This window comes from Dermacentor andersoni, chromosome 2, assembly GCF_023375885.2.
Source record: "Dermacentor andersoni chromosome 2, qqDerAnde1_hic_scaffold, whole genome shotgun sequence".
NCBI lineage: Eukaryota > Metazoa > Arthropoda > Arachnida > Ixodida > Ixodidae > Dermacentor > Dermacentor andersoni.
Window position 1 is genome coordinate 111,863,605 of NC_092815.1, and position 13,855 is coordinate 111,877,459.

Here is a 13,855-nt window from a genome sequence, read left to right on the forward strand (position 1 = left end):
TAAAGGACGCACGCGTGTTGGACACGTAAGCGGCCGGTGACTATAGCTGCGAGTGACTCTGTGCTCGGGAGATGACGCCGAGAAAAACCGCGTTGCGCAACTCAAAACCGCGACTGTTTGTAGTCGAGGCATAGGGATGCTGGTGTCACGGCGATTACAAAATCTCGCACACAGATACAACCTAACGACAAGAAGACACGTAACTATCTAAGTAGTGTTCCTCCTCGCCGAGAATCAAGTAGCTGTGACGCGTCGCAGTCGAGAAGCGCTAGTACGCCACGAGTGGATAGTTCCTGCTGCACACATTTTACTACGGCACAGCGTCGCTTCCTTGAGCCGAACACGCCCATTTATATCTCGGCCGCACGAGGTGCGGATGGCGGTGCAAGACGCACTCTCGGGCACGCGCCGGAAAGTGCAAGGTGCAGCAAGCAAACTAGCGGACATCTGCCCCAGCGTGGGAGAGCGTGGGATATAAAAGTCAAGAGGAAAAAAAACGGCCACTGCGTCGAAGGCAAGCCCATGAGCGGGTGCCGGCGCCTCACGGCCACGGCGGAAGTTTTCGTCGAGCACCCTTTCATTTACGGCACAGTACGAAACTATACAGTACAATGCGTGTAGGGTGAGTTTCTTGAGTCCAAGCAAGTCATCTGTTGAGTGAACCAGGCGCGGTCGCGCTACGGGTGTTCGAAAACGCAGTGTCTGCTACTCACGAAGGTGTGTCCGGATAGGAGAGATCCGCTTAGTCCCACGCACGGTCGACGACAGCAGCGGCGGCCCGCGAATGGGGACTGCTGCTGCAGCACTGTTCGGGAAGCGCGGTTCTTCTGATTTGGGTCACGTCGGACATTTCATTAAACAATGCGACCGCCTGAAAATCAATTCATTCGTTCAAACGAATGGGCGGGGCGGGCTCGTATTATACATCCGAGCAAATGCCGGTGCGATCTGGCGCGCTTCCAGTGCACGCATTGCTTTCTGCCGCCCGGATAGTCGCGCAGTATACACCCATATATACGTATGCGTCAGGCCGCGGCTTTTCCTGCGTAGGGCGAGCTTCGATGCGATCGATGTGAAGAGAGACCCGTGTCTGTTTACATGGTCCTAGAACACGGGCCCGTTCGACCCGTCCGTGAGTTGCGTGTGAGAGGAGGAGGCCCCAACAAGTGTCAGCACCGCTCTAGGAATCGCCCGTACCCAGCCCGGCAGCTACACGAATGCCGGCACGCCGATCGCTGCCGCCACTTGATGTGGCCGGAGCGGCACGCGCCAGCGCAGCTCAGTGCCGGCACCCAGTTCAGCGATCCGTGACAGTGCTTGCGGGCGGCTAACCCCGTAGCCCGTAAAGATTTACCACGCGCCAAACGAGCTGCGGTAGCAGTGCAATCCTACCTGTTGTGAGCGTAGCGAGTGCTGGCGGAGAGTTGCCAAGGAAACACGGTGCGGTCGCTTTGATGAGAATAATCAGGCGAAAGGGAAAACGCCAGCCGTCGCCGAACCTGATGAGCGTCGCCTTCAGGTGACACCACTCGCCGCTGCGGGTCGTGGATCCAGCTCGCGCACACGTCGCTATAAAAACGGCCAGCGCGAGTAAATCAACCACTCGGCAAGAGAAAAGCCCACACAGTTCGACATGGCGGTTAGTGCGGCACGGGCCGAGGCAACTGTTTTGCCCGAATTTTCATCCGATTTTGGCTACTTTTCCTAGAGACCGGCAGGTGGCAGCACACGTTGCAAGAAAAAAATAAAAGAAAAATGAAACCGAAACGAGGTCGTAAAATCTACTTCACGAAAAACTTGAATTATTTTTTTGCGTGAATTACCATTCAAAAACCTTACAGTAGCAAAATTGTGTCGGTCCCTACAAGAACTTTCAAAACAATTTCGCAAACTTATTTTATGCATGAAACGTGGACAGATGAAATGAGTCATATGAATAGTTTCTCCATGGTAACTAGCAACATTTAATATGGCGCCGTTCACAGGCATTAGTAGCCATCGGTGGCGGTCTGTTTTTCGTGTGACGCGTCAAGCGACTGTTTTTCTTATCGCTTAAGCACCAGTACTTTTTAACGACCTATGTGAACGCCATGCCTTGACAGTGTTACTTTCATTGTTTGGTAGTAAAACACGCTAGAGACGAAAAGTCGTAGAAATGTCTCTTGTTGCGTACGCTGACAGCGATGACTCTGAAGACGATAGCAGTCAGGATGCCGTCTCCAACAAAATCATTGAGAACGTGCCCGATCCCGTTAGAGAAGTGAGCAGGGAGCTCGATGAAACGATCGCCGAGAACGTCCGCGATCCCGTGACAGAAGCAAATGAAGAACTTGGTGAATATGGTGAAACCGCAGAACTTGAACAGCAACTTCCTGCTGTCACAAACATTGAAGAACCTACAGCTTCACCGAAGCTGTTTTCGAGGTTACCTCCTCCTAAACAGAGCGCGTCAACACTGCACGATCCGTCGTTGCAAGACGTAGTCGTGAAACAAGCAAATAAGGCCACAAAGTCTAAGCGAGCACAGATCCTCATACCTTCCTTGAACCAGGTACTTTCACCGTTTACGTTGTTTGAAGTATGACTGTGCACTTTGCCGGCGCACAAAGATGCAGACTCCTCCTAAAAATTGAATTTTGAAGTGCTCCCTATGTGTAGCACCTTCGGCAAAGTTCTAACTGGTTTTTTTTTTTTTTTTTAGAAGTCGCGAGGCGCTGTTTTCGTTGCTGGGGGTAGTACGTCGGACAGACTCTCGCGGCTGCAGCGCTCGTGCTTAGTCATGCCTGATTATACGGTTCTCTCGCCTTGCGGCGCTCTACCTTCAAAATAACATCACTGATTTTCCCGGGGAAGCAGTAGGGGCCGTCGTAAAGACTGGGCTTGCTCTCCTGGAGCGGTATGTTCGCTCCTACCAAGTTTTTCATATGTGCTCTTCGCGATTATTCAAAAGCATTTTTTAATAGTCCCCTTTGAGTTACATAGGCGTCCTTCTGCAAAAACATGTGCAAAAATCGGTACGTGGGAGCCGCGGAGCAAGCGAATTGGAAGCAAAGCAGGTACGTCCGACGTTTGTACACAAGGTTATTGTGACCTCAAGTGCTCTCCTAAGGCTTCACTACCTGCCCTCCTGGAGCATGTACTCGTAAAACCTTAATCTATCTACGCGACGCAAAAAGCACCCAGCAACGAAAAAAGCACCCTGTGACATCTACTACACTGGTCAGAACCTTGCCGCGCCTCCTGTGTAACTGAAGTGAATCTGTTATGTAACTTCTACTCCATGGCTGTGCTTTCTTGAGCTGCTGTGGCAGTCGCAGAAGAGACGACACTCTAGGCCTGTTAGACCTAGAAATGTGAGAATAACTGTTGCTAGTTTCCAGTGGCGTAGCCAGAAATTTATTTCGGGGGTGTTCGCCGCTGATAATTAACATTATATATATATATATATGTGTGTGTGTGTGTGTGTGTGTGTGTGTGTGTGTGTGTGTGTGTGTGTGTGTGTGTGTGTGTGTGTGTGTGAAGACATATATGTGAGTTGATATATGTGATGCGGATGTGAGTTGATGCCGACACACCTTTCGGCTATTAGTTCGTGGCACGACAGCGAAGTCGTTATTTCCATGTGAATGGGAGAGGGGATCGTCCCCATGATGGCCCCTCGCCATTTGGACTGCCACGAGCCCTCAACTTTCTTTCACATTCAAGCTTGCCCTTTCATTCATGTAGCTCTTTCTGAGCCCGCCTCCTGAAACTTTCTGTCCCGTGGGAAAGAGGGGAAGGGTTCGTCAGAAAATTCAGGAGGGGGGATTTCGACCCCTCTGGCTGTCCCAATGCTAATATCTATTACGCTATATCACTGGAGTAGATGGTTGTGGCCATCAACCAAAATGCTCTGCTAGATGTGCTTCAGAATTCGTACTTGTTTGCGTTGACTGAATCACTGCCACTTTTATGCATTGTCTTTAAAAGTGTTCTTGTTCTACCATCAGTAGCAGCGGAGGCCGGAATGCGCAGATAGGGCTGGTTATTGCATGTATCTGCATTCATTTACGACCTCTTCTGCACAGATGTAGCCATTACAGAGGTAACAATAAAAATATTTCTTGAATGGGAGATGCGATGGTGCATATCATGCCAAGACGTATCATATGGCTCTACTAATTTGTGTGCATAATATCCTAACCTTGTAAAATCCACACCACATTTTCAAAACCTTGCCTGTGTGCATTACATGCTTCAGGCTCACAGCTGTCTGCTAACACCGTCTACAAGGGCAAAAGTATTATAGGTAATGTGCAAACACTGATGATTCACAATGAAAGTGTATATCGAATGCTTTTAGTTTTTGCTTGGTTGATAAGAATGCTTTTCGATGAAATCGTTTCTCCTAAATTTTTGAGCGCTAATGTGAAGGGCTGAAGGCTTCATGCAAGTAAGTGCATGCTGAGGTGAAATTAATTTCTGCTTTACGCGTCTTTGCGGGTGTAAGTGACCAATGTGCTTCATTACCACCTGGGGTTCTTTAACGTGCAGCTAAATCCAAGTACATGCGAAAACACCTGTGTACTTAAATTTAGGTGCACTTTGCCAGCGCAAAAAGATGCAGACTCCTCCTAAAAATTGAATTTTGAAGTGCTCCCTATGTGTAGCACCTCCGGCAAAGTTCTAACTGGTTTTGTAAAAGTCGCAGGCCACTGTTTTCGTTGCTGGGTGTACGTCGGACAGACTTTCTCGCGCCTGCAGCGCTCGTGCTGAGTCAGTCATGCCTGATTATACCGTTCTCGTGCCTTACGGCGCTCTACCTTCAAGATAACATCGCTGATTTTCCTGGAAATTTGGACCTCAGGTGGTCCAAATTTCCAGAGCCCCCCACTACAGCGTGCCTCATAATCAAATCATGGTTTTGGCACATCAAACCCCATAATTTAATTTTTTTTTTTTGCACAGACATCTATTAAGGGAAGAGCAGATTAAAAACTTGTGTCGAATCTCAGTGGTAGCTGGTGTTTGAACACCAGCTAAGTATTCTAACAAGACAGGTTGTACTAAGGAAAATGGAGTCATGAAGTGATCAACACTGGCCGAACAAGGGATGTCTCAGCATTTCAACAAGTGGGCTTCTCTTCGTCAGGGCCTACTGCTGACAACTATGTATACTGCATTTCATGTTGGTTGTGAATTAACTCATTGGGACAGGAAGTGGATTCTGTTATGAGAAGTATTTTGTTAAATGTGGGAAGGTCCTAAAATAGTGAGAGTAATAACGTAGTGCAGGAACTCGTAAAACAAATTTAACGAAGCCACATCTGGCAGTGACAGCATGACAAATTTACATGACGTTTAATCGTTACATGACAACAAATCTGCCATTAGTAGCGATTAAATGTGACCTCATAAACTTCCTTCCATTACTTGTACTTTTTGCAATGTGGGCTTGGAGCCAAAGAAAGATGGGACTTGCATCTGACAGTATTTATTCCAGCTGACTTCTACAGTCATTTGCCTTATAAGGCTCTCTTTGTCACCATTGCACTCCACTTTATTTTGAAGCAAATGAAGAATTGTTTGCTTATCTGATATTGAGGATATTTCACAAGGTTCCTCATTCGCCACAATGTCCTTGTCATCTTCCTGTCTTGACGTTCTTTTACTCCTCTCAAGGAACACTAGGGAGTGTGTGCATAGGCATTTCTAAGTGATAAAAAAAAAATAATTCTGACATTAGTGAGAAGCTATGCAAATTGTGGGTTATTGCGCAATGCGGTCTAAGCTAAAAAAGGTTGCCACCAGGTGGTTGAGCGGCCCTACCAGAGCTACTTGCCTCATCAGACTGATGTGAAAAAGAGCACATGGTCGCATCTATGCTTCGCCAAGTGGTTTGATGTTGATTTCTCATTTTGCATGTTGTACTCTGTAGAACCAAATACCATTGTGCTTTGAATAATCTGGTTGAAATGTTGTGCAGCGTAGTTGGAACAATGACAAGCTTTAAATAAAGTAATTTGTTATAGTGAGGGTTTCTGTGTAGACTATTTATGGTAGCATGCACCATGATTTTTCTTTTATTTTCCGAGGCAGTGGTCAAAATTCCAAATGCAACAACTTTATTGCAACCACAATTTGCTGTGTGCACTGCTTACATTTCTTTTTCTAACTGCTTTAGAGTTGACAAAATTTGCCATTAGTAACAAATAAATGTGACCTCGTAAACTTCTTTTCTTTACTTGTACTTTTTGCAATGTGGGCTTGGTATATCAGTCACTGTATGTGTTTACAGTTTGACGATGAAGAAGAAGAACAGGAAAACAAGAAAAAGAAGTTCCGACCTGCTCAGGTGATCCCTCATTTACTGCTGCATGCTTATTTTGCTGAAATGTGCATGGCAAGAAAACTTTGCATAGAAGTCTTGTGATGGAGTATGCCGGCTAATTTTACTGTTTTCACAGATTGGTTCTGGCCTCATAGGCATGCTGCCGGCACCAAAGCACGGTTCCATAACAACGAAGCAGCTTACGCCACAGGTGCTGGCAAGGCCACCTCCTCCGAAACCAGCGCCAAAACAGCCACTACCAAAGCCTCGGGCACCGGCAGTACCGCAGCCAACTACATTATACCCGTGGGAGCAAGATGATGGCGATGACATAGATACCACTGAAGAAGCGCCAAACTTCTTCACGTTCAGTGAACCGCCATTGCTGAAAGTGAACCTTGACTCTGATCTGCATGCCGCTGCCAGCGTGCCACCTGCTGCCTCGGCTGGGCCCGTGACTGCTTCTGCACAAAGCAAATCGTCTGAGCCAGAGCCACAGCCAAGCTTCAATGTTGAGCCTGGCCCTGAAGTGCAGCCACCTTTACCAAGCCGCAAGGGAAAGATTGTCTACGCAGAACCTGAAGAGCCAGGGACATCTGTCTATGACGTTGAGCTCGACGATGGAGCTGTGAGTTTTAGGCTTTCCTTTTTTCTTAATGAGTTGGAATGCATGTGTACAGAAATTTGCTCTGTACTCCTGTCATGGTGGCTCAGTGGCTATGACGTTCTGCTGCTGAGCTTGAGGTTGCAGTTTCGAATTCTGGCTGCAGCGGCTGCGTTACCAAAGTGAGCGGAATGCAGTGCTTATGTACCATGTGTTGAGCACACTTAAAAAAGCTCCATGTCTTCAAACTGGCTCCAGAGCGCTCCGCTAAAGCATCTCTCACAACCCAGTGTGCAGTTTTAGTAATAATGACAATAATTATTATTATTAAATAGCGAGTCTGTGCAGGAAGGCGAAACTCGCCTCCACAGTAAGAGATGAAAATGTGTACAAAGATGAATGCACAAACACGTGACACAAATAAATCAAGGAAGCACGAGTGACCACCTCAAAGAAGGGGGGCCCACCTATTAGGGAGGGGCTGTAGGTTAAACCCCATAATTTAATTAATTTGTGCCAGAGTGTCAAAATGAAAAATACACCTGTTCGGGTTTGGGTTCAGCTCACAATTTCATTCTGGATCAGTTCCAGTTGGGAGAAATGCAATTTTACAATGGCTCGTGGACCGGTTTGCAACGTTAAGCCAGTTCACAAACCAGTTCAGCACACGAAACTTTGTCTTGTCTTATGGCAACATATGCACAGCACTATCGACTTGTCCGCAAGGTGCATGCACAAGAGTTGTCAGGAGGTGGAAGAAATGAGCTCTGTGGCATATGGAATACAGAAATCAATGCTTTTACATATATATCAATGGAGTTTAATGTTGTTCCGTTACAGCAGCCGTACACATAAAAATGGTCATCTTATGCAGTGTCGTCGCACGAGTACATGGTGCGTCGACAACTTTTATTGTCATCCATAAAAAGTCATTATTGTCATCCAAAACAGTAGAAATTTACTGGAATGTTTGAACCGTAAAATTTATGGATGCAGTAGCTTAGATCTAGGCGTTCAGATACCAACAATGCGAATAGCAGTTGCGCAGTTCGGTGCTGGGTCCTTTTTCCTCTTTGTGCACTCATTCAGAGCACGAGGCACACGGTTTAAATAAACTTTTTGTGTTACCGCCATCGCTGTGATTTCAGTGATGGTGTTTTCGCAATACATGTTTATGATTGGATTACACAGATACAGAGAAATTTTAATGTAACTTATCAAACACATAGCTAAATAGTGAGCTTGCCCTTGTCTGCATATGGTAGGGCTTAGCTTCCATGTCTTGGCAGCAGCAAAGTAAGTAAATTTTTCTTTTGCGTCAAGTAATTACTACTGGACTGCTGTTCAGCGAACTGTGGCATATGATACAGTGGCAGGATCACATTGTTCTATGTAAATTTCAACTCCAAACTTCTAGTCTGTAAGCAAAGAAAGGATTCAGCAAGTGTTATTTTGCTAAATTTCCTACTCTTGCTTTAAAAAAATAAAAGCAGGGGAGGAAATTGATGCTTCTAAATCATGAGCAAGGACAGTTTGTGCTAAAAAACACTGCAACAATATTTCTTGCGCAATTGCATGTGACACAGTTTGTGTGTTGCACTGACTATGCTACTAAAATTGTCCAAATCAAGCACATTGTGCCTCTGGATTGATTTATAAAAATAGAAGAGTGTTGTACTCTGCTTGGAGGGGCTAAATGTGAATTGAACCACAAAACACAAGAAAATCACATTTCCTGTTGCGTTTGCAGCTGACACCGAGAAGGTGACAGCATTGATTCGCGACTTATTGTTACAAGAAGCCATGCTGATTAACGTGTTCGTTTCCCTATTTTCCCTTCTTGAGGACACCATCTTTCTTGCTTTCGGTGTGCCCTGGCGTGTGTATTTTACGGTTTTTTTAGTAATAGTAGCGAGCTGGTTTAATGACCGAATTGGGAGTTTCAACAGAAACAGTGATTCTGTGGTACCCTTGAAAGAATGTTTCAGCAATGAAACTTAACTGGCATGGCCAAGCTCAGAAGCACAAGCATCTCTACCTAGGTGGCTGTGCAGTTACTGGCAAGCACCTTTACACATACACCTTACTGGCACAAACACCCATTCTCACACATAATGCAACTTGTGGGTCATAATGACCTGCTCATGGGGTGTGCCAAATTAAAAAGTAATCATTTTGAAGAATTACTTATCTATTGAGCACCCGTTTGCACACTATATGCTTCAATCATCCCATGCCGAACCATTTACCATTAATATCTTTTTTTGGTTCGGTTCAGGTTCGGTTTTGTTCACGCATGTTCTGAGAATATTGGTTTGGATTCGGGTCAGGCTAAAATTATGGAAAAAAGCGTAGAGTATATAAACTAACAGTTTTTAAGCAGGATTCGTAATTCTTGTGCCTGATGGCACAGTGGCAAGTGTTTGTTGTTGTCTTGACTGATTGAGTGCCAACACTCTCCTTACCCTGCTGCAGTTGGTGAGACTGCGTGGCAAGCGTCAAGAGGAGATCAACATCATCGACGTGTGCGCGGACAGCCAAGTTGACAAGACTCAGATCCTCCTCCGTGGCCTCACCGAACAGTCCACATACTCGAGTCATAGCAACACTAGCGACTTCAACACAAGCCAACAGCATCGTCGAAAGCACCAGATCACCTACTTGGCACAGCAAGTGAGTACTCTTCTTGCAGAAAGCTGTCAGCAACTCAAGTCTGTGATGCAATGCGATAGCTAAGCACATGCGGTGCTCAAAAAGTATATGTAGTGGAAACTTCAAGCAAGCAGTTGCTGTATGCAGCGTAGCTCCCATTACAGCCCATTTCAGGTGGACGTGTACCATTGTTTATAAACGAAGTGGGCTGTGGGCTCCTGACAGGGTGTCAGATGGTGTGCTAAAGCTGTTTTTTTTTTTTTTGTGTCATTGAGAGCGGTGGTCATGGCTCAGGCTATGCTTTGTGCAATTGTGGCCACAGTATGCAATGAAATTGTCCACATGCCGATTGTTGGATCAGAAGCCTATCCACAATTCCTCTACATAAAATGTTAATTGTTCAGGCTCATATTTTACAGTGTTAGCATCTGGCAGTGTGTTTTGTGTTTTATACAGTGACTGAGCCTTGTTTCATCCAGGATTAATCCAGTTGAGTGCCATCTGTGGTAGTGGCAAAGCAAAGGATGTGTATCTACTAGCTGGAAGGAATGGCAGCATCGTCTGCCAGAATGAGAAGTGGTTAAGCCCTCTATGGGAAGGTAGTGGCACCATTTTTTTTTTGTGTGTGAGACAAATACTTTTTTTTAATTTGTTGTTGCTGCTGCAGAAGAATAATGCTTTTAATTCAATCTGGATGAAACAAGGAATTGTGACTACCAACAATGGTATTAGGCTATTAACCCCTTCCCTGTCTTAGTTCTACAATTCTGACGAAAAACAAATGTTTTCTTTTGGAATTTTAAACCACCATAAAGCAGTAGAAATATAATTTACTGAGGAGTATTGTAGCCAAACTCTGATGCGTGCATGTCGTCCATACATGTATGTTTTACCAATAGAAACAGCTTCTACCATAATGCTTGCTGCAGTGTGGATGATGCTTGCTGCAGTATGGCAAAACTGCATATCATTACCGCTGGAACTGTAATGGAGCGAAGGCATAGCTTTATGTTTTTCCATTTTGCCACATTGTATGTGCTTCACACCCATTCGCTTCATCAGCAGCCAGCAAGCACAGCCACACTTAACATTTCTCGAGTGTGTTCAGATAAGGACAGGGGTCCCGACTATTTTTAGTTTTCAGTGAAAATTTTATATGATGTGGAAAAATGTCTTTGTAGAAAGGAATCAACATTCGTTTTGTGAAAGATAGCACAGATTTCTTGAAAAAAAATCTTATTTTACTAAAGGTAGAAAAGAGCATTTTAATGACTTGCATATTTTACAAATTCAAAGCCTATCACCATAAAATTAACGCATTGTACTCTGCCAAATTTTTTTACGTACATCTACACCACTAGTACTATTTACCCATGGTAAATCAAACTTATGACACCCACAGTATGTTATTGAAAAATTTCGAAACTGGTTTTTCAACAACTGCCTCTGACTGACCCCAAACAGTGTTCTTTTTTTTTGGCCACTTTAGCTAAGGTGATGAAGCAGAAAATATTTCTGACAAACTTTCAGAAAGTTTCTCACGAGCTAATAAAGAAAGTATGCCGCTACAACACGTATTTATTTCGTTATAAAATCTGAAAATGCCCAAATTGCAAAAATAACAAAAATTGCTACATTTTAAGAGAGATTTTTAAAAAGTAATAATCATCGCCGATATTTATGAAAATTTTATAGAATACCCACCCAGGACTGGTAAATGTAGTACTGTAAAAACATGTTGCATTATATTGTTCTAGATGAGAAAATTGAGCCTATTTTAAGACCCATGTATGGTCATCCCAACGACGTGTATCGTTCTAATAATAAAATGAAAATCACACTCATATTGAATTCTGAATTCATTCCGTTGGAGTAAAGAAGAGTGACTCAGATTGTGTCCTTCTTGCCTCTATTTAGCTATGAAATGAGTTGAGCTTGAGTTTTCAGGGCTCCCACATTCGTATTCCTACTACGGTACGTTGAGGTAGCAAGCACGCAAGAGCGCGTACGGCAAGTTTTTAAAGAATAGTCGGGAGAACCTACTTCTGGTATTGACCTCTAATTATATCTGCTATCAGAAATGCTCCCCGTGTACATGAACGATACACCAGCATAGTGGGAGAGCGAGACGACGCCACTGCAGCAGATAAGCCAGCTGGATCAGGACAGTCACAAAACGAGTCCCAAATATATTTCATTCTCACTTAAATTTTTATATTAGGCATAACAATCCTTTCACGCTGAGAAACTGCGACTACATTTCCAGCATATATTTTTTTTTTCACACAGGAAATTGTAACTGAGACAAGGTTCAGTAATATTGTTATCGAATTGCAAAACGTTGCAAGCTTTAAAAGGATGTGGTATAGAGAACACAGTTTTCTACCCTGCGCCTCAGAAATGTTGTGGCCAGCATCTTGTGAAGCCTAGCTTGGGCTGCAATATGCATTATCTTTATCCTTTGTTCATGTGCCATTGTTTCAGCATAGCACATTGTGTTTGACAGAGGAGAGAGATAGGAATATAGGAAGGCAGGGATGTTAACCAGTCAAGGGTCTGGTTGGCTACCCTACGCTGAGGGAAGGGAGGAGGGTAAAAGAGAGAAGGTGTAGAGACATGTATGGACAGTACTTGAGTTAAAGCCGCTCGCGCAAACAAGACGTTCTGAGAAAGCACAAAAGTGCCTTCACTGCCTTCTGAGCCGATGATTGTTGGGGACGGTGCTCTAGTACTGTCTGTTCACTCAGAGAAAATTGACGGAGGAACACTGTGTGTGGTGAATGATAACCTCTATTCTGCATTGCCTTTCGCTGTGAAACACCATATTTATATACTTAATATCTATCTGTATATGTGTATACATGCATACACACAGACACACACATGTCCGGGACAAGCTGCCAATGCTGCAAGTGTGGCTGGATTGTCTGTGTAATGGCTGTCACAGTAACATTAGTCCATGTGGAGTCTATCGAGTTGAAGTACAGTACTCTCACCTGCCCACACTCTTCTGCGTGAGTGACCAAACAGCAGTACCACCTGTAACAATACTTTCGTATACCATGTATCATGACGGATGTTTCATGAAGCTCATTTTCTTCTTTCATATTCCCTCAGGCCAAGGCACGAGAACAGGAGTTGAAAAACACTTGGGCACAAAACCGTATGACTAAGCGCCAGACTCAAGCAAAGTACGGATTTTGATGTCTCGCATCTGTGCTTTAATAAATGCTGTGTTGCATTTTCTTCGGTCTTGTTTTGAAGTGCTTATGCTCGTAGTTCTCACGTTTCAGTTTCAGACATCTTCGTCTGGATGTTGTACTATGTCAACACCGAATTGAGTGCCATCTGAAATTCCACCATGCATTGAAATGTATAAAAAGGCCGTTGACATGACTTTCATCAGAGTTGAAGTAACTTCCTTCGAGGCCTTCTGTTTCATCTTTGAATTCTGAGCATGGAGGCATAGGGGCAGGCATAGGGGCAAACAAGATGGCGTAGGGGCAGGCCTGGAATGACACATGGATTAGCCACTATACACAGCCAGTCATTTTTGTTGCTTCCTTGCATAACTATGCTACCTTATTCATCTTCTTTGTAAACATACTCTTTGGCATGCCTTGATTTTTCAGTACTGGAAGAATGGCCAATGACAGCATTTAATCTCCCATGATTCACCAAAACGTACCCTGACGAGTCTTAGGCCACAAAAAATAGCTCCGGGTTGTTTACATTGAAATTACAGAAGAACCTTGTTGATACGATCCCGTTATGCGCAATTTCCCAGAAAACCCCAAAAACGACCTAATACAGAAACGCTTCTTCTTTACTGTTGCATACGTTCCTGAAGACAATCTTTTGGCACCAAAATTCAGTACATCGCCAAAATGCAATCGTATGATATGCTTTCTGGTCGCTAGATACTGTGTAAACGAGAAACGGCGCGCAGCACGGATGACTGAGAACAGTAGCCACCTGCCACAGTAGCTTCCCCACAATACTCACCTGCCCACCTCACGTGATAATGCCGGCGGGAACTCAGTTTCCTATTCTGGTATCAGCAAATCTCGTCCCGAGTTGTCGCACGCCGCATTCACAGCTATCGTCTGTCAATTTTTTTGTGACTTCAGGTCGTATGTATTTCCGGTTAGTACATTTTTTTCTCGCTTTTTTTTACAATATGTGCGAATGAGGTAGAACAATGCTTATTTATTATGCGTTTTAGTGTGAAATAATTGCTGTTACATTAGAATGCCCTGAAAATGTAACAGTGGCATGGATGTATGTTT

The 13,855-nt window shown here is 44.4% G+C and overlaps 2 protein-coding genes across 2 annotated transcripts in view; one reads left to right on the top strand and one right to left on the bottom strand.

Annotated features, from left to right (window-relative positions):
* Nucleotides 1–1,852, bottom strand: part of ATP8B (ATPase phospholipid transporting 8B) — a 151,110-nt gene extending 149,258 nt beyond the window's left edge. Inside the window, exon 1 of the mRNA XM_050188127.3 lies at nt 1,393–1,852. The gene's annotated coding sequence lies outside the window, so the exon portion shown is untranslated. The remainder of the gene's footprint in view (nt 1–1,392) is intronic.
* Nucleotides 1,853–1,989: 137 nt separating this feature from the next.
* Nucleotides 1,990–12,812, top strand: LOC126541381 (uncharacterized). Its single transcript, XM_050188143.3, has 5 exons — nt 1,990–2,551; nt 6,278–6,334; nt 6,447–6,938; nt 9,390–9,587; nt 12,684–12,812. Exons 1-5 carry the CDS (start codon nt 2,156–2,158, stop codon nt 12,768–12,770), a joined length of 1,230 nt encoding a protein of 409 aa, XP_050044100.1. The 5' UTR covers nt 1,990–2,155; the 3' UTR covers nt 12,771–12,812.
* Nucleotides 12,813–13,855: the final 1,043 nt, after the last annotated feature.